The sequence below is a fragment of the Alosa alosa genome, chromosome 10 (assembly GCF_017589495.1).
Source record: "Alosa alosa isolate M-15738 ecotype Scorff River chromosome 10, AALO_Geno_1.1, whole genome shotgun sequence".
In the NCBI taxonomy this organism is placed as follows: Eukaryota; Metazoa; Chordata; class Actinopteri; order Clupeiformes; family Clupeidae; genus Alosa; species Alosa alosa.
Window position 1 is genome coordinate 17,402,479 of NC_063198.1, and position 21,941 is coordinate 17,424,419.

At 43.8% G+C, this 21,941-nt stretch overlaps 1 protein-coding gene across 1 annotated transcript; it reads right to left on the minus strand.

Annotated features, from left to right (window-relative positions):
• Positions 1 to 659: 659 nt before the first annotated feature.
• Positions 660 to 18,769, minus strand: tspan2a (tetraspanin 2a). The gene is made up of 8 exons (XM_048254680.1): positions 18,507 to 18,769; positions 10,974 to 11,076; positions 5,284 to 5,381; positions 4,803 to 4,877; positions 4,586 to 4,675; positions 4,422 to 4,481; positions 2,419 to 2,502; positions 660 to 2,302 (listed from the first exon to the last, which is right to left on the minus strand). Exons 1-8 carry the CDS (start codon positions 18,573 to 18,575, stop codon positions 2,237 to 2,239), a joined length of 645 nt encoding a protein of 214 aa, XP_048110637.1. The 5' UTR covers positions 18,576 to 18,769; the 3' UTR covers positions 660 to 2,236.
• Between the last annotated feature and the right edge of the window lie 3,172 nt (positions 18,770 to 21,941).

The following is a 21,941-nucleotide window of genomic DNA, read 5'->3' on the forward strand; positions in this document are numbered from 1 at the left end:
ATCATCATGAACACTCTCTCTCAATCACCACCGTGGTTGCCCAGCGACGCTTTTAGGAAATACGTGCAAGAGTGATTTTCAACTGAGATTCCAATCCAAATGGGGGCAAATTTGTACATTTAAAAAAGCTATCTGCTGAACACCCAGATTCCCTCCTCAGTTCCAGAAACCCTCTTTTCTAGGAGTGTATGCTTCTGAAAAGGCACAGAAAAGTTGGACCCCAGTCCAACAGCTGGAGACAAAGGGATCAGACCAAACCCACATGGTGTGGAGCCACCCTGATCTGACACGAATGCTGGCTTTGGGCCCCTCCCAGAGCCTCCAGCCATTTAGGCAGTGCTGGTTACAGGTAAGCAAGCGAGTTCTGAGGTCGAGTTCACTTCACCTGAAACAAATTCAGTTCATTTCTTTACAAAATAATCCATGCCTTGGGAATTTCAATAATCCAAATGAATTTCACATCCCGAAGAGAGTGGCTAACACCCTGGTTGAATATCATGACTGACTTTTGCCGGTTACTTCAGTTTTTTTATATGGGTTTTTACACATGACTAAAAATTCAGGTATTACAGATAGCACCTAGTTATTTTGCTACAAATCTGTATACACTGTCATTATGTACAAAGTTTAATTTGTTGAACCAATTATTATAATTATAATTATAATTATAATCATTATAACGAATTATCAATGCATTAGCTGAGAAATATCCTGGGAATAGTTCACTTTCACCATTGTGCTGTTGTTGTGATGCTGCTGTTATGGTCCTGCGCTAAAAATATGGGTGAAAACCCATGTCCACTCTTTATAAGGACTGGCCTGAAAGTAAGTTAGTGAACCTTGAAAGCTGGTCATGACATCACCAGGCCTTGCCACGGGACTGGCTGAGTGTACTGACCAGGATTAAGTCATTATGTTAAACATGTTAGAAGCACATTCACCCCGGTTGTATTAGCAGCAGCGCCAGATGATTCGTCAGACTTTGTGAGACTTCGTGACACTTCTTTAGACTTCGCAAGTGAGAGCTTCCAGACTCGTCATACCTGCTGCTGTGACAGTGACAGCCTATGTAGTTCATGTGCAGGTGTCCTCAGTCGTGATGATGGCTTGTACTTTACAACCTAGCTAGGCAGCTGGCGCATTTTAACGCAAACAACATGATTTATGACCAAAGGCAGTTAGAAAGTGTGAATAAGGCTGAAGGGTGAAACTGGGTTATGCCACACAACCCCAGCTGAGTAATGAGGAACGACACAATGACAGATGTGGAGAGAATGACAAACATCTGGACAATGCATCTTATTTGAGATATTTACAACCAATCTTTCAACCTTGGAGTACGTGTCAGCACATTCGTGAAACGTTCACCATAGAGGTACCTTAGGGTCAGAGAGTGAGAGTCCAACATTGGTTGTTATCTTATCTAAGCCAGAGCTTTTCAGCACAGCTCCTGCATCTCCCCTGTTTAGAATACTCTATCTATCCCTGCACTAACTAAGCACTAGCCATACTGCCTGACGTCAGAATAATTATAATGCTTTTTACTGGCAGAATCATCTGTCATCGTGTGTTTCTCTGACAAGCTTAGGCAGGTATGCTGAGCAGAGACAGATGGATCGCATGCAGAGTGGGGAGGATTTGAGAGGCCCTGGTCTGGTCTACACTGAGTCAGATTGTGTTAGGTTTACTGGTGTGTGAATCGTACCTCTGTGTGGTCAAGAAGACAAAGCGGACTTTATGAAGACTCTCACCATCCGAGCCTCAGCTGTATGCACAGTACAGTGTGCACCTCTGTCTACACAAATATGGCAGGCGGGCTATGTGTGTGTGGAGGAGGGGTGAGGACTGAGCAGGTATGTGTGATGTGCAAACAAAAGCAATATGCCAGCCGGGGGAATTACTTTTCAAATGGGTAGGGGCAAGTCAGTGCAGGTCCAGTCCAGCTTTGAGGGAAACCACTGCTTCTCCTACGAATGATGTCATCAGACCCCGCACACACCACTGAAATAAACCCCAATTGGACAAATATGGATGTTTTTGGAGTGTTTTTTTGTGCTATGTGTCCCTATGAAAGAACAACCACCCCCACCCCCCCAAACGTCAAAGTCCAAATGGAGTGACCCATCCCACCACAAATGCAGAGGTTGGGACAGCTTAACTGAGCTGAGGCTGGGGACGGGAATGGGAGATTTGGGGGAGGTGAGGGAGTTGGGGGGGGGGTAGTTAACTGAGGGGATTAAATGACTTCTCTGTTGTTTCGGATGGCACAACACAGAACCATACTGAAGATCATCCCAATAATCTAAAGTGGGAGAAAGAGAAGGAGAGAGGGGGGCGTGCATTAGGAAATTTACTTTTATGTAGTTGAGACAGAATGTTTAATATTTTCATGATTAATGCATGATTTCTGATGCTTACCATAACCCCTGCGATACCAATCCCCACATATCCGATGATGAAGAGCTTTTCATTGAAATACTCATCGATGGCCTCCACACAATTCTAAGACAGACAAACACAAACAATGGATTTGCATTTTCTCTTCTCCGTCATAGTACAAAACTTCTAATAGACAAACAAGTTTGAATTTCCCCTTGGGGATCAATAAAGTATCTATCTATCTATCTATCTATCTATCAATGGTATCTATCAGCCAGGGGAGAAAGCTCAACAAATGCATTGTGGGTAATATCACTGGAATTACAGTATGTATGTACAGGATGTTCTTACACCTCCCTGCTTGATGTAAGCAGATTACATGTCTACATTTTGTGTACACACATGACAGCACTAGGCTTTTAGTGCCATGCAGTTGTCTTGGAACAAGGGCAAGAGCTGAACACACAAAGACGTTTAGCCAATCGAATTGTCTGCCGGTGTGCTATAAATAACATCATGGCGCCTTTGAGACCCTGAAGGCTTCACGAGCTCACTGGAGACACCAGGACAGGGGGCTGGACGGAACTGTCACACATGTGTACACACATACACACACACACACAAATACACACACTCACACGCTCTTTCTCTCTCTTTTGCAACTGGACGACTGCCCAGTGTAACACAGACACACACACACACACACGTAGACATATTTCTGTACACCCATCTGGAGTAACACACACACACACACACACACACACACACACACACACACACACACACACACACACACACACACACACATGTATAACACACACACACACACACGTCATGTATAACACACTTCAACCATCTCTGTTAGCCTTTTACTGAGTAATGTCAGGTTAGCACTCAGAATATGTGGTTTCCTCTGAGTTATTTATAAGAGAATACCTCATACCAACTACACCAATGTCTGATCTGGGACAAAATGCATGACTTGAAGATATCACTTAAGTAGGGCTTACTGGCAGCTATTCAACAAAAACTGCATTTTCAGAAAAAACGTAAGGATTGAACAGAATTCTCATATGAGGTGTGTGTACTTTTGGGGAGGTTCTGCATTTAACACATGAAAGATTTAGCTAATACATGAATAAACTAAAACATTAGCAAATGTCAACATAATGCTCAACATAATGATTTAATTGCTATGATGTGATTATATAGAAGTATGTGTGTTTCTACTGGACACTGTTATATAAATACAGTATTACTTTTTACTATAACTATAATACTATAATTGAACAAAATTCACTATCTACTAAAATACTTTTATGATAAAACTATGAAAATGGATATATTCATGGATTTATATTTACCGATATATAATGTTTTCAATACAGCTTAAAAAGACCATATCAATTCAGTCACTGTAGTGCTACACAATGCTCCATTCCTGCAATAGAAATGGTTGTGCAGAGGCTGCAGCTGTCTGTCAGGTAAGTGTACGCCATTGCAGGGGGAAAGACCAGCAGAAACAGACCATCGTCTCCTCCCAGCATCTCGCCATCGGCTGCTGTCTCACTACTGCCCTCAAATGGTACTGAGGAGTAAGTCTTTATACCCAACTATCACTAACATCTGTTTGTTTCTATTCCATTATTTTAACTGAAGGTGTGGCCCTAAATCCTGATGTAAGACTGCCAATATTTGAGTTAAATACACACCTAAAGCATAGTTGTTAATTGGAACACTGGAATCGTGTATTGCTCTATTCAAGCAACTTTTTTCCCATTTACAGAGGAATATGAAGTATGCTGGAATATGCTTTCAGCGCATCCAGAGGAATATGACAAGAACGTAGCTGAATTTGATGGTGTAACAGATTACGATAAAGGACTACAACTTTAACCGCTTTAATGTCCTGTGGAGCTCCGATTGTTCTTCCCAATGCTCCTGTAGCATGTCTGTGTTATTGCTACTGTATATTGCTCCACACTGCTGCCTTGCAGGCTGATGGTCAGCATGAGGCTTTCATCTACAGGACTCAGGGTTACCTCAGTCTCGGCGTCTGGACACAGGGTCGGGTTGGGTTCGGTGCCTCCACAGCACTGCAGCTGAAAGTGGACCGGAAGGGAAGAGAACACACGCGAAAATAAGCTAGATGGCAACAGATCCTAAACAAAGGGTGCAGGGGTCAAAGGTCATATGGGTTACTCACAACAGTGTGGTACAGGGTGGCGACGTTGGTGCCATTGGTCAAATTATCCTGCAGAGAGCTCAGGTAGAAGCCCTCAACCTCATTAATGATCTGGAGTCATTCAAAGATAGAGAAACAGAGAAAATGAAAGGAGAAAATAGGTCAAATATAAGTATTTCTAAGATTAAGTGATCATATCTGAGGTGAAATGTAAGTTTTATAGTGGTGAGAAAAATACCGTGTCTTTGTTCAAGAATCCAAAGACTCCTGCGGCCACCTCCGCCCCAAAGATGATCATTAAACAGGCGAAGAACTGCAGAATACAGTTAGAAAGTCACTATCAGCTGAGCAGCTGACCTTCTGTCAGTGTGGATTCAATGGTTCAGCTATAAATTATGAATGTTTCTCAGCATATAATGTTGACTACCAATACAATATAGAACCCTGAATGAACTGAGACACACTGAGTAACAGCACTGTGACTAAATTAATCTTAACACAGTAATTTAATTTAGCACCACTGTTGGGATGACAACAGCTCATCAGCAGATATCACATCCACACAGACTTAATCTTCTGTCATGATTTATTTCCCTCATGAAAAGTCATTTAGGCCAATCATTTTATTAAGAGCAAATTTTAGAATTTCAAAGGAAGTGTGAATGTGTGCATGTGTGAATGTGTGTGTGTGTGGATGGAGGGAGGTAGCATTAACATACCAATCCTAGAAGACATTGTGACTCCCGCACAGCCCCACAGCAACCAAAGAATCCCACCAGCATCATGACCCCTCCAGCAACGATGAGGATGTACACGGCTAGAGAGAGAGAGAGAAAGAGAGATAGAGTCAGAGAGAGAGAGAGACAGAGAGAGAGAGAACATTATAATTAACTGTTTTATAATAAATAGTTTATGCTCAGATACTGTACAGCAAAGGAAAGTCCAATATCCGATTAAATTTCCTGAGCAAAATGGTCAATAAATCACAGAACAATGCTTAATGCACTCTCACAGGTATTTCAAAATGACCTCATACAGGCCTAACAATCCACGATTTATTCCATTTTTATGTTCAGCAGCAAATGACTGCATTCACCATTACGGGAATGCAAAATACACCTGCCCATTAGGGGGCACCCTAACCCAACAGGGTTTACAGGACTTACATATTTACACTCTCCTCTATGAAGGAGAGATTTTATATGATTTTAGACAAACATTTTAAAGTCAGATTCTTTCTCACCTATTAAAAGAGTACTACTTTTTACTAGTAAAAAAACCATGAGAAACTTGGGAACAGCAGTGATAAGTCTTTTATTGGACTACTGTGAGGAAATCGACATGCTCTTTGAACACTGCTGAGTGAAAGTGAAAATGTAAAAAAACCCCTCATTGGTTAAAATTTGATTTTTGCAATTTCCCCCCCTTTCATGGTTTCACACTTCTGATAAGCAGATGTCAACCACCCACACAGTTGGCTGTGGAGGCACACCCTTATTATTGACACCGTATCTTTTCTCTTACCCACAGCACAGTATAATAGCACAGAACCGTGAGAGCCAGAGAGAATAGGCCAACAGACTCGCCACAGGGCAATAGACATGCCACATGTTCATCATCGTCATCATTTTTACACAGTAAACTTGAACTTGATACTCCGTGGGAGTTTCTCTGAGAATATGAATCATATATAAACATGCTGTGAAACAAAGTTCAGTGATGATGACTATGAAACAGAGGTAGAAACAGAGAGATGTGAGCACGAGCTTAGGGTCACATGTCCCAGCAACACATGTTCTGTGCCTCTGCACACCAGCTCACCACCACTCCCATTCCTCTGAACTCCCCCCACTGCTCATCTGGTCTCTCCTCACAGAAACAAGGGGCGCATTGAGGGCACCCTGTGTAGGCATTCATTAGGTCAGTCAGGCCCCCCGCAACAATGGCCTCCACACACTGACCAGGAGCCCGCCACTGCAGCCTCTGCCTCTGGAGCACAGAGGAGAGAGAGGGGGAGAGAGGGAGAGAGAATGGGGGGTGGGAAGGGGGGTGGAGATGAGAGGGAAAGAGAGAAAGAGAGAGAGAGAGGGAGAGAAGCAGTCTTGAGACTTATGTGATAGAGGGAGAGAGACCAAGGAGAGAACATGGTGAGAAAGAAAAGAAGATAAGGAGAGAAAATGAGAGAGGGAGAGATCAGAGAGTGTGAAGGAGGGAGAGATCAGAGAGTGTGTGAAGGAGGGAGAGATCAGAGAGTGTGTGAAGGAGGGAGAAGGCGGTCCATGTTTGCTCTATTGACTGGTCCCAGCCTATTTGCAAATAATATGACATTTACCAATGGCAGTGGCTGATAATTATGTGTTTATTTGTTACCTTGCATCAATTCTGCACCAGCTAAATACTGTTATGCATTAACTGGCACATTCAGAGATAGTGCTATGAAGGACTGAAAACATGATTTTCAGTTTTTTAAAAAACATTTTTTATCATGAATATTTTGTGTCCCTGCCACTGAAGGGTATAATTAAGAAATGTCGGCATACATTTTCAGCCGTGGGCCTGAATTGTTATTTTCAACACTGGTATTGGCCCAGAATCCCACAGTCGGTGCATCCCTTGTAAAAAGGTGGTGGGAGAAAGGGCCTGCTGATAAAGAATGAAAAATAGAAAGACGTGGGTTAAAAAGAGAGATGGGAGAGGGGGGTTGTTCAGGAGTGAAGAGCATAGGGGCAGAGGGAGTGACTGTGGGAGCTTGGGCTTAAAAAAGAGACGAGAGAAAGGGGTTGTTGTTGTAAAAGAGTGTGAGGCACAGAGTGAAAGAGACGAGGGCGGGCGGGTGGGTGTGTGGGTAGGCGGGCGGGTGGGTGTGTGGGTAGGCGGGCGAGCATCTTTGCTGGGCTGGCATCTGTGGTAAGAGTGGCACTCTTGGGGCCTGAAGTGGTGTGGATGGCGTGGCGTCATCTCTCTGGCGACTCACTGAGCTGAACAGTACCACTCTCCTTCTCCCCCTCCTCCTCTCCTCTCCTCCCTCCCTCCTCCTCCCCTCCTCCTCCCCTCCTCCTCTCCTCTCCTCTCCTCTCCTCCTCTCCTCCGCCCTCTCTAATAGTGCTCTAGCAGCTAGCATTTGTGTTTCACAGCCTCATCAGTGCCTCTAACCAAACCAAGCACTATAATTAAACCTCAGGGGGTGGGAGTGTGTATGTGTGTATGTGTGTCTGTGTGTGTGTGTGTGTGTGTGTGTGTGTGGGGGTCACAGCAGGTTGTTTTTCCTGTTCTGGGTCAGAAGGGTGGTGGAGATGAAATGGGGCAACCCTCAGCGGACTCACCAGCAGAGAAAACAAGCCCTGCTGGCAGACACCACTGCCGAGAGCGCTCCGACAAAAAGCAGCAGCGTAATAAATATCCATAAAAACCACTGTCATGTACATCGCTTTACACACTAATGATTCCTTTTGTGTAGGAAGCTGTTCTGGCACCTTGGGGCTAAATGGCGGCTTGCGTTTCACAGTCGGTTTGGCCAGTCATGCAGGATGCAAATGGCAAAGTTTGATAAATGCTCTTTATCAGCACAAAACCCTTATAACCAAAACACCGCATAGAGCAACAGTCAGGAGCGGACGACCGCATGGAAAGTGGAAAGTCAAGTCACCTGCACGGAATGTGGCGTATCTGCCTGTTTGATCTGGTAATAACAGCACGGGTCCTTGTCTCTCTGCCTCACTTTCTCTCGGGCATCCTGCGTGCACGGCTTCCGATAATATTTATGTGGTTGCCAGGGTTACGCTGGAGAGGCCAACATGGCATGTGCCGCTGCAGAGCTGCAAGCTGAAGCTAAGTGTGCGGCAACAAGCCTGTGTCAGTTCAGGGCACCTGTGAGCCTGGGCCAGCTCAGGGCCAGACCCAGCCCAAGGTTGCACCTTATCTGAGACGCCAATAAGCATCCCTCAGTCACCACTGAAACACAATCTGCAAGACATTTATGGGCTACATGAGCTGCAGTTTGCTAGGATGTCTGTATGTCAGTAGGTGACTAGTAAACCTTATCAAGAATTATTATAACTATGCAATAGAGAGTGAATAAAACACAATAAATAACAGTAAATTGATTCATTGCTTACATTCTACAGTTAGGAACATAAATGGTGGACTTGTGTGTGTATTACCCAGGGCCTAATCAGTAATTTTGCTGATTAAAATGCAAGACTTGCGTGTGTGTATGTAGGCAAATGAGATTAACACTAAATTCGTGCTGTAGGGGAAACACACAGGATGTGTGGGAAATGAAATGAAACAAATGATTAGGCAAAACCAGGAAAGAAAGAGATAAGGTAAAAATACGCTCATTTGTCTTTCATATTCTTATAAGCCACCCAGTTTCACTGCAGCCAATATCTCTCCTGCTGTAGTACGCTTTAAAAATGACACCAATTTGGAGTTAACGAGGGACTAATGTGCTCATCTATAGCACCTTTTCTGGACGACGCTATGTCCGCGAGATCACAGCGGCGTGTGGGAGTCAGGGCACACTGACACACACACTGTGACATCATGGGCCTTGTAAGGACTGGGCATGTGTCCAACCTCTTGGATGCCAAAGGCCTTCCAGGGCAATACCAGGCTGTCATACTCGGCATGTGGAGTTCAGAGACTTCATAGTGCTCTTCATAGAGTACAGAGAGCTCATAAATCTGTAAGGTGAGGAGGTCTACCCCACTGTGATGTTTGGCAACCTGACAACAGATCTTACTCTGACTGTGAGAGAAGCAATGCTACTCTAATTGAATGTTATACACCGTAGCTATAGTGGTCACTATGTAATGGTCTCTTTGATGAGCTCTCATAATGAATATAAGCTTATACCATGTGACAGCCACAATAACACCACCACTAATCATCATGCTGTTTAGAAACTTTAAGATATGCGAATGACGTCACCCTTAAGAATGGAGAGGTTTGGTAAATGACGTCAGTGGGCCAAGACAGGACATCTGCCTACTCCAACCCAGACTTTAGTGGGGAGTGTTTTGAACGCATAGAGACACAAAAATAGAAACATACTCAGTCACCTAAAATTACATGCTTGCTTGCGTCAAATTCTGACAACAGTATAACATAGCCCTCTAGAACACACCACCAAAATTAGAAACTAGTCCTTCCATAACTATCTCATTCTCTTTTCACCTCATCTCTGACGAAAAGATTTCTTATTGGGTTCTTTAAGCCACAGCTCTAAATAGATCATTCCTGCTCGCGACTTCCATCTAGGCAGTAACCGTTTTGAAGGTTATCACAGCTTTAAACTGAAAAGCAGAGACGGTCTCCCAAAGATGGCTTCCACTGGGCACGTGGAACTCCATTAAGGCCTTCAACTCTGCAGACTCATCTTTTTTTATGATGGTGGGAAAATGCAGCTCTCTCGCTTACCTCCCAAAAAATGCAATCAAAATTTGTAGACATAAAACACTTTTCCTTTGGTTTCTAGGCTGCATGTCTAATCTCTCTGAGAGTGGGTGGTGGATGTTTCTGGTAATGGCAGATGGCCTCCGCTCTGCGCTATCACACTCCACAGTACGCCATCAACCAGGAGCCTCCACTACGCCTCCAGATCCGATCCAGAGATCTAATAAAGCAACGGCGAGCCTCGGCAGCCGCCTTGTGAATAGCGCCCAGAACTCGGCACCAGATAGCCAGCCGATGGACGAGAGAACTGTTACCGACACTCATTTATTTCTCTCTCCCCGGGTCCCCCAGAAAGTATTTAGGTTTCATCCCCACTGCCAGAAGGGCCAGCACTCCTCTGGTAAGGTCTGTGTAAAAGCATCCAGACTGAGATTAATTGGCCTCATAGATGGAGCAAAACCTCAAAACTCTTACTCACCCCCCCTGCACCCTCCGGAAAAGAGAACGCCATCAGGGACAATAAAATGATTTCATTTGGCAGGGATAAGCGAGAAAATCACCTGGTTTTGGTGGGAAACCCCATTACACCGCCCCTGCCCTGCTCTCACAGTAAACGAGCGCAACCCCAAAGCTCTTCTTCTTCTCTCAAAGGGGTAATAAGATGAAAGGGCTTCCTCATCCCTAATGCCCTGCACCAACCACGGACACCGCGGTGGCAGAGAGTGGACACTCGGAACGAGGCAGACATTAACACAGTTCCCAGGGACACTCCCTATAAATAGCTGTATGATGTATATATAAGAACATTGAGCGCTCTGTTGACAGGTTGGCATCCAAGCAGCCGAGTGGAACTGGTAATGCGACTCCATACCTCACATATAAGCCACACAGCAGATAAAAATGGCATACCACTGAGACAGCAGCAAACAGTGGGGCGACGCCTGGCGCGGGTCAATCCCACTGCCAGCCACTTCTCTGAGCAGCTGCGCCGCCTGACGAATTGTGAACTCACCAATGAAGTAGGTGTCTGGGGCGTCATCTCCGTTCAGGAGCGAGATGGTGTCCGGGTCGAAGCGCAGCCACAGGCCCACGGCCACCACCAGCGAGCCGGACAGCTGCAGCACAGAGAGAGGAGGACACATAAAAACGCATGAAAGCTCTGCAACAAAATGTCTGCTGATATTCTATTGAAGCTAAACACAAGCAGACGGCCATTCATCTGTTTGAAAAAACAGTATTTTCACTGGAAGGCTACACCCTACACGGCAAAAACTGTTTGTGGGTGTAGTCAGAAATTGCAATACAAAGTGCTTCATGAGATAATAAAATATAGGAAAAGGAAAATGATTTAAGATAACAACAAAAACAATAAACTATCATTGCTGAAACAGCAGCTTCATCATTTGACTTGGAACTGAATAGACATAGAGTACATAGACTAGCTGGGAGAGGACCCATGGAGAGTCTAAATTCAACAATGCCCTATAGTGCTGCACATGGCAAGATCATGCATGAACACTGCCACCTTTCTCGCTAGAGCAGGTGTCTTTGGATGAATGGCTATGCTGTAAGTAGAAATAATTTCAAATAACCTCTGGCCATCTCTGGAAAGGCCACAACAGTAAACAGCAGCACTCACTCGGGCTGAGTGACCATTACTGACTTTGTGGGCCGGACGCCCTTTTAGGCTCTCATTTTCTCCACATTGTTCCCTCGGTAACCTTGGCCATGACACTTCATTGATTGAAACTCAGTAAGATAAAGAGTGCCATGCCATCCTGCCTGAAGCTTGCCATCTGTCCTTCCAGAGGGACACCAGTGTCATTTAGTGGACTATATCCACATAAAAAGCACTCAGGCATTACAGAGCAATCCAACGACTGTGGCTTCGAATCAAGGGCGCGGTGGACCCCGCTATGCAGTCATACATTTTTAATGCACTCTGTAAATCAATCGCAATATTTGTCTGAATAGTTAATTGTGTGAAAATAAACTCATTCAAGTGCATGTTTGTGGCAATCAAACATTATCATCATAATTAGTAGTCCCTATTAAACGGAACGCCTTTTGGGCCTAGGGGGATTTCTTTGTGCCGTGGCTGCTGCCTCTCCTGGAGAAACGGTCGGTGTAAGAAAGTTGGTGTAACTGCACTGATTAGAAGACACAAGCTCTTGCATAAAGCCCCAGTTTTATATCTTTGTAAAAGCGGGTTTTGGCCATTTTAGTCATTATTAACAAACTGAATTAGCTTTAACTAGATATCACACGATAGAGCTCAACCTGCAGAGGCAGCTGCGCAGGCAAACAGGAAGTAGCTATGGCAGGCCATGTCTGTGCACTCTCCCCATCACAACCACACTGTTCACTCCATCACACATAATGACATTCTGGGTCTACACGGAAACAGTCCTGGTTAGTTTTTTCCTCAATCCCACAGTGCCTTGCGCTAATGGGCCGGCCATGGAAGCATTTATCTGGACAGAACCACTTCCTCATCTGGGGACACAAATAAGAGGGAAACTGGCGGAGTAAGGCAGAACAAAATCCTTTAACGTTTACACAATGCAGTTCCTTTACCGTAGAATAATGGTTTCAACCTCATTCTAATGCTACATTGACTGATAATATGGATAATGAAGTCCCTGACATTGCCAATGCACGTCCGGAATGCTTGATATTACACTATGGAATGTTGTTGATCAGGTAGGATCATGACCCTTTCAGTCGGTTTTTGGCTAACTGTGTACTGTCTTAGCGCTATATTGACGCAAAGGCGCACAGACATCAATTCTTCCATCCCATTGCTTTAAGGACACTGGACCGGGTCAGGGCCAGACGTGCACCAGCTGTGGGCCTGAGCTGCTCCCTAGTGGGCTGCCAAATGGGGATGACATTCACAGGGAACGGGGATGTATGAGAGGGGGGAGGAAGCAGACAGCACAGAGGGGTTGGACCCCCAGACGGGATGACTCAGGAGAGAAGGCACAGAGGAAGACTGCTGTCTAATTGATCCCAAAAGGAGAAGGTCTTTGATGTATTTTTCTCTAGTTCTCTCTAGCTTACCTTCTTCTTTATTCTGTTTCTGGTTCTTAATGAGGAGAAATATGTAATTGCTCTCATTTCATGGCCAAGTAGACTAACTGGATATATGAATGTGCTTTCCGCTTATCCTAAACATGCAGTCCAATTTTTAAAATGAAAAGACAAATACAGTCCATCTATGCCAAATACAGAACAGTCTGGTTATTTATTTTTAGGACAACCTATGCCAGTAATTCTAATTATACAAGCTAAATTACAACTGCTTGACACCCACACTGTCCAATGGCATCCAGTTGGCCAACGCCTTGTCCGTGTGGGTGGGCAGTCAGGTCGTGCCAGCCTCATGGGACGGCCCAGGCCTGGCCTGGTGTGGCTTGGCATGGTATATGGCGTCACCCGCCTTAGCATCAGCTGCCCCCTGGCACTGTCCCCCATTGCCCCTTGATACCCACGCTGTTCCCCCTGATGTCCTGGGTGCCACCCCCTCCCCTGGCATCGCAACACAACGGCGGGGCTTATCTGTGGGCCAGGCCCCTCCACAAAGACAGGCCTGTGTGCTGCACGCGGTGGCACCGCTCCACTGATGACCGATAGCAGAGATGGCAGCTAAGATTTAACTCACAGGCCACTAGACTGATCTGTGCGGGCAGGCCTTGTTCACCCACTTCATTAGAATAATGATAAAATCATCAGGCCAAAGTAGTGCACAACTATGTGTGATCAGCTATGGATAAGGAAGGGTGGAGTTTTCTGTTCATGATTTGATGGTTAAAAAAACAACAACAAAAAAAAAAACATATTAAAGGGACACCAGGCAACGTTTTCGTGTTAATTAATCATCTTCGTAAGTCGGTATATGGTGAAATGACTCATTATGGGGCGAATGAAGGCTCTCTCGCCCGCCCCTACTGCCTGTAGGAAGAATATCCCACTTGCAAGTTCGGTGTATCCTACCTGCCGACCGAAGCAGGATCAGTTTACAGCACAGAGGCAGGCTAACGAAACGCTAGAGATTGTTGCAAACGTGTGTATAATGGCAGAGCAGACGAAGAAGCAGCGAAAACCCTTGACGGAAGACGCAAAGAAAAGGAAAAGAGCTTCAGACCGAAATGAGGGGAATTTCAGAGAAAAAGCATCAGGCTTGCCTGGTGTCCCTTTAAACCTGCCAGCCTTACCAGTTATTAAGAACAGTATAACATGTTTCATGAGGGTTAGGTTAAGGACTTAGGGCCTGTCCACACTGAGACGCTTTTTAGGTTAAACGCAGAGGTTTTGCTTCTTGGCCGAGCGTCCAAACGAATCCTGTAAACGCACTGCCCGAAACCGCACTTTTCTGAAACCTGGTCTTAGAGTGGAGAAATCTGAAACCGTGAGTCCCGCTTTGAGTTCGTTTAGACAGCTTAAACCGCACATCCTGCTTGGCGTGATGATGTCATCGCCACACCTCAGCTGCCCTGGACTTGCACTTATAGTATTGCCTAACAATACTAGTTTTCATACATGACATTACCTACGATTACACTCCATTAAGATAAATATCACAACTGATGTTGCGCAGCGCCGATAGCTTATGACTTGGTGGACTGAACACTGTTTTTCCCGGTGTTTTTTTTATGCATTCTAGCTACTGTCAGTGACGCGAGAGAACTTAAGTTATTAGGAAAGTGCGGTGTAAGTTTAGGCTACATTAATTTGTGCGTAGTGCCAGTGTCATTCATTTATTTTACATGTCTTACAACATATACATGCATTCACAGTCGAGTGAAATCAGATATAAGCATACAAAGACGCTTAGAACTCACGTTAAGCCGATGGTAGCACACTGAATGCGAATGCACGATTTGATGCAGGCAAAAGTATTGACTGTTACTAACGAAGGTTTTATAGCAATATTATAAATGTGGCGACAGAATAGCCTAGAACTTGGGTAAGCCTTGCGTTTAGTAGCCTAATTGCGGTGATAGCCAAAACTAATGTGAATCACGGACTATCCTACAACCAAAGAAAGTAGGCTAAAGGTGATTAGTAGGCCTACCTGCGTTAGCCAAATAAAGGACGGGATTGCACCCTTCACAAACCGTAAAATAAAGTGTATTGGTTTTACAGTTGGCTACAGTTGACAGTTCACCATCAGTCCACACAAACAATTCTGGTTTCCTTGCACTAGCCATTTCGCCGTAGCCTATTCTGTCTGTTTTTAAAGCGCAAGTTTTGCAAGTTTTGGTGAATTTCTGTAAAGACACAGTGCCACCTATAGGCCTGGGGTATGAAGTAACGTGTTGAGTCGTGTTGAGATGGATCCGTTTGGACGCAAATATTCTTGATACGGTTCCAGGGAAGACGGAAGAAAAAAAGATCGGTTTGGTACGTGTGGACTAGGCCTTAATGCGCAGTGTAAGGCCGATATCAGATAGGACGTGTTTTTTGCATGGAGATCCGCCTTTTTTTATGTTGTTTCATATTGGCAGTAAACGTTTTGCGCACTGCTTACGCTCCCGGAGTGCCTCAAGTTTTGTGTGCCTGCTGCGCCTCACGTTTTGAGGCACCCTGAGCACCTCGAATTGGAAAAAGTTATTCTACGTCATTCGTGTTTTCATGAAAGCATAGTGCACCTCGTGTTTTAATAGTGGCAAAACGTGTCCCTGTATTGCTTTATGGTACATCAACGCTATAGCAAGGCCTATGTGGATTAGAGAGCCTCAAAATTATACAAATCAAAGTTGAAAGTCCAGATCAATCCAGTTCTTGCTGCATATCCTCTTGTGTAGCAAGAAAACACATGAATAGGATGAATCTTATCTTGAAAGCACACAGAACCATCTTCAGGTCAATAAAAAAGCTTACAAGGCTATAAAACTGTAATAATACAAGTGAGAGTTTGACCTTAATGATACTTCAAAGGGTTTGGAAATTCTCATAATTAACCTCCTTTTAGCAGAAGCTGGGCCAGATTACAATATAGACAGGCACTGAATACCAAATAGTCTCAGCTTTGCTTAAAAAAATATTTGTCAGGCTATTCTTAGCAATTGGCGGGCATGTTTGACATGGATAAAGTTAGCATTCTAGAAGCTGATTTGCTACATTGCATCATTACATCAAGGTCCACCATACATACAGTAGCAGAAACCAGACTAAGCCTTTGACAGATACTTTTGTTGTACTGGCTGCCCAGAAGGGACATTTCACACATGCAATGGAGAGACATATTTCTCCGAGAAATACAGCTTGGTGCAGTCTAGTTTTACAGAAACAGGAATTAGTTTCAAAGAAACAGGAATTACCGGAAGAATACTGGAATAATATTCTAAGTAGGTACCAAGAGATGTATTAGACTATAAAATCAAAGCTTAATGCAGTTTAGACAGCCTGTCCCTCTGTGTTTATTAGAGCACATACTAAATGCACTGCGCTTGAGAAGTCATTGCCCAGCACACTATAGACAGACCCGACCTCACATTCCTCACCACACAGAGGGAAATTGGCATGAAAATGCCAAATTGTTGCACATTTACAGATTGCCTCTATAGATTCCCCACAATTGTGGATTGTACTGCACTAACAGACTCCAGCTATGCTTTGAATGTTACAACAAAGTGAAATTCTGGCCTTGGTTGGCCTAGTAGCACCAAAGGCCTAGGACACCAAAATGAAACGAAGCTGGTGACTAAAACGGAGGTGTAATTGCAATCATGGTGTCCACACAACAGCACACAACACCAGCTAACATCAAATACCTGTGTGGAAAATTACGAAGTGTGCTCTTTCAACAGAGACGGTGGGGGTGGGGGTGGGATAAGATTGCTTGATGACAGACAAATGAACACTACAGCGCAACAGTTCCCAGGGAGCAGTGCACAATCTGCCTATAAAGGCCTGAAGCACTCCACTCAGCTGTTTCGGAGACTGTGTACACCAGGGACAAACCACATGAGTGTTCTGGGCTTTCTGAAAGAGGCCAGTGCACAGAAAGCAGGGAAGCCCTCAGACATGAAGAGCAGAACATGCATTTGTGAACTCCAGTCTCTCAGTATCCAGGATGACCCCAAAACATTTGTCCGATAGATCACTGCTGGAGTGAATGAGTGATGTCTAATTGCAGTGGCAAAACAGGCAGCTTATTGAGGCAAGTGAATGGAGAGGGAGCATGAGGGCCTGGGACTTGGAATTGGGGTGGGGGTGGGTTGGGGGCAGACTCTCTGAAAAGGCTCACTGACACCAGTGCATACCAATAACAAGTCTGGAGAATTCCCTTAAATCCAAACACATCGCTGCCTATGCTGTTACAATATGTCCCTGGACACTCGGAGTGAGGACCACACATACATCCTTATAAGGATTCCTATGGAAGCACAGCTCCATCTGCCAGTGGGTTTGGCAGCAGTAGTGATCTGTGTTAGGCTAATGTCAAATGTGACAGAGCTGTCTGGCTTCCTTCCTAAAAGGCCTCATTGGAGAATTATGCTGAATTATGTGTGGATTTATGCTTCAGTGTGAGACACTGGATCCTTGCTTGTACAACACAACACTGTTTTCTACCTTAATATGTGTTAAGCACCTACAACTGGGAATTTACCACCATGCTAAATATGTGTTGTATTTACACATGAATAAACATCTGGCGGATGCCAACTGTAAGCGTATGGAAAAAATAGAAATTGACTGCCCATGCATTCTGAAGAGATGAAAATATAATTTGCATTGTGGAAATTACCCTTGAAAAACTTCCATGTCCCCATTTATCTAATTTACGTCACCTTGGTCTCTGAATCAATTAAAGAGGTATCATGTAGCCTAAATGAATCATGAAGGGTCCTCTTTGTCTCATCCATCGTGATTAAGGTCTGTGAGTTTAATCATTTAACAGAAACAATTTCAGCTGCCTCTGCGCATTGCATTCTTTCGGTTTCATAGTCCACTGTAGGCGTATAGTTTAATTACGCTTAACATACAGAATGACATTTATGATGTGCTCTTGATGAAATTCCACCTTCAATTATAAATATTTATTTTGATTTGTATATCTAAAATGGGATAATGCATTCTCGCTCATAGAGTTATTTCGCAGCCTCCGCCACCCGAAGTCACCGCAACAGCGACAAAAGACCTCAGACCAGACCACCACCCTAACATGTTTGATGTGACAACACGCACGCTTGTGCTGGGAAAAATAACAGACAGGTTAATCCAACACAATATCCAGATAGGCATTTGAGACTAGGATACAAACGACTCCAGACACACCGAGAGCCAAGGAGACATTCAAACAAAAAAGATCTAGCCAGATACATGGACAATTCGTAACGTGGAGATGCTTAACGAGATGTGATAAATTGATTAGGCAAGCACTAGCAACCACCCCACACTCTGTAGGCTACCCATCTTCTCCGGATTCCCAGCGATTGCTATGGCAATGCATTCTCGTTTTGTATGACAAACAATATGCACAATGACATTATTCAGGTAGGACAGCAGCAGTTGCCTTCCCCTGGCATTCACTTACCCAGAATATGAAGTTAAAAACGAAAAGGAGGTATTTCACACATTTCATCCCGCCTTGGACTTTGCTCATGTTTCTAGTGGTTCCACGTCGCGCGTGTCCTCGATTACAATAGATTCTTTAGCACACTAACAGAAGAGAGCGCTTTAAAGAAACAAAGGCTCGGAAAGAAACTCAGTTTAGGTAATTTCAGTTCACGGTCACAAGCGTGGATGCAGTCAGTCAGGTCTCTCTCACCACAACCGCGGTAGAGTTGTGTTGGGTTCGTAACGGGACCGCCCATTCGCTTCGAAGGGGCAGTGGCGTACCGTGGGAGTGTGCAATTTACCGCGCTTTGTTTACAGAAGTGGTTAATGGGAGACCCAAATGCCCCTTACCTTTCCACATTCAGCAATCTAACAATTAAACCACAATACCACGAGGAAGATTATGAGAAAACCGCCAGTTAAAGAACCAAGTATTTCTCATTGTTTATGTGAGTATAGTGGACTTGTAATCATTATTATTGCAAGTTCATCATTATTTCTTAATAGTTCCACATCCTACGCAACTGAAATAGAATGGCACACTGCAGACCTACAATATAAGCATTTACGCATCAGACCTATGCAAATTAATTAATTAATTTAGTCACATGCGCAATGTCTCGACTGTTAATGCATCTATAGACTACGTGTAGGCTCTGTAGGTTAGAGTCCAGTTCCATCTGGTGCTTGTGGCAACAGACATATCAGTCCATTTGTATGTTATCATGTGCCATCTGTTACAAACAAGACAACCACGCTGATGTAACAGTGTGCAACAATGCGTCCTCTCCTCTGCTCCAAAAAGGCATATGTGAAGGAATTCTAGGCATTTCATCAATCATGTAGGCTAGTTATTAAGTGGGACAATCCTGACCTCTTCACCAATGCTGTTAAAAAGGTTTCCTTAACATGTAAACTCCAAATATGAATAAAGTATCAAAACAGAAAGAGAGAATAGCATGACTTCAAAAACACCTTCATCTGAGGCTATTTGCATGGCTGCACCAGACTGCACTGTCAAATGCACTACTGAACATTTTAAAAAAATGTGCATGTTTTTTCATTGTATGACTCCCAAGGGCATATCCAAGGTAAATCAGTTAAGTCTAATGTAGGTTACTGGAAACTAAGAAAATACAACCACTTTATTTGTTAACTTGTGGAGGCTTAGAACAGTGGTATTGTGCCGAAGTGTTGTAATAGTGGTGGCATTTAAAAAATATCTAAACAAAGTTTGTGTGGGGCCCAAACAGATGATTGACAGCCATCATTCACCCCACTTCCATTTCCAAAAGATTTAAACCCTCCTTACTCATCCTCATTACACACTCTGGCATTGCAAAGCCTCCCACCACCAGTCCTGAATTTCCCCTTGGGGATCAATAAAGTATCTATCTATCTATCTATCTATCTATCTATCTATCTATTCTCCTCCATTTCACTAGTAGTTCTAAGATCACATTACCCCATAAATGGGGTGTCAGCAGACATCGATTGCACTCAATCTCTGCTATTGGCATCCCAGGACCATGGCCAGCTACCAAGCCAAACATGTCTATTCTCAGTGCTCATTATCAAGTATTCTGATAGGTGAATTGGTGAAATGGGCAACATACAAAAATGTCATGTTTGGCCTACCAACACCACATGGCAATATATGTATATGCCTATGAAACAAATCCATTCTTGCTAAACTCACTCAAAGTGATTCATTTACAGAAGTAGAAACTCAGTAAGAAGATTGTTGTAATGTTTGCCAAGGTCTCACCTTATGCTGCAAGAGACTCTGAATGCCTTTGAGAACGGTCTCAACTCTCAACTACTTTATTTGTACATTACACTGGGAGCAGGTGGGTCCTGAAAGCCTGTCAGCAGATTGGAGTAGAACTTCACTTTCTTGCTTTGTTGTTTTCTGCTTTACACCCTCATTTGAGAACTCCTTACTGATGTCAGTTATTGGTCTGATAGACTCCTTCAAATCCTTTTCAGAGGTAACGCTCAGTCAGGGCAGATGATGCAGAACTTGAGACAGACCCATTTCCTGCAAGGTGTCCCCACCATCTGGTTGGCATCCAGTCAGAGCAACAAGCTTTATTATCTCTTTGAGGTCTACTGTTTGTTTGAGAGGTACAGGAAGAACGCTTTGAGCCTTATCTTTGTTTGAGCCTTATCTTTGTTGAGTCAGTTCAAGACTGCTATAGGTGTAGTGCATCTTTCCCTATATCTTCCATCAGTTTTTATGGCTTTGATCTTTATTGAGCAACTAACAAAAATGTTTTCCACTTTGCTCAGTAGGCTGTAGTAGGCCTACATTTATATTTAGACGTGACAGTCCATGGAGTTTGCCAGTTCAACTCACTTTGGTGGTGAATTGAAAAGCTATGCAGACATACAAGACACAACTGAAAAAGTTATAGCTACAATCAAAGCAGATGTCATCGATAAAAAGTTTAGTATTTAGCATATTATTGAGCATTAACGAAAACTACAGCTGCTGCTCAGTCCTCAACATTAAAGCTGTGTGTCATAAAACATGTTTACTCTCACTACTGTGCTCACAGTAAACGTCCCAAGTGCCCACACTGCCAGTTAAACAGTTCTGATATGCTAATCCAATCGGACCTGAGCAGTAATTGTTGCATCTTCTAATCGGGTGTCGTGAACCTGCTCAAGTTGCATGACAAATTGGACAAGAACTTGGCCAGATTCAAAAGTTTGTCAGGTCTGACAGAATTGTGGTTAGAGTCAGAGCAAAATTAACAGTGGCAATTTTCTAGCCTACAATGTGTCATCATACTTTAATGACACCACAGTCGAGTACTCATGGTGGCTATACCTTTGAGTCAGTATAATGTATGTAATATTCAGTTAACTGCACCTATTTCCTTCATTGGTCACTAACCTGCATTCACAAACCTAATAGAGACTGGTCACTGTCAGTGTCTCCTGGATACGCTACTTTAGGCGAATCTGTGCACTAAATCCATGTGAAGTTGGAAAATGCATGAACAAATGCTGAGAAAAATAATCTCAGCATTTGACCAATGAAGAATAATCTCAGTGTTTGTCTGTTTTTCACTGAAAGGAGAGAAGAATGTTTACCAAGGTCTGACTTCATTATGAGCTGTATGATCCTGATGTTGCTGACAGTAACCCTCATTCTCGGTTGGTTGAGCAACATCTGAGGTGATGCATGGTGTGAACTGACACATGGCCATGAGGAAATCCCCTAGACTTGGGTATTGGGATGTCTAATCCACAGGTCTGTTAAACACACTTACAAATGTCAGAATAGGTCTGCTGCGTCAGTTACATTCAGTTAGCAAGGTTACAGGACAGTGTTCCAAATATGAAAAGTAATCCTTACTGTGCCTCGACAGCAACAGACATTATGTGATTGTTATCATAGGTG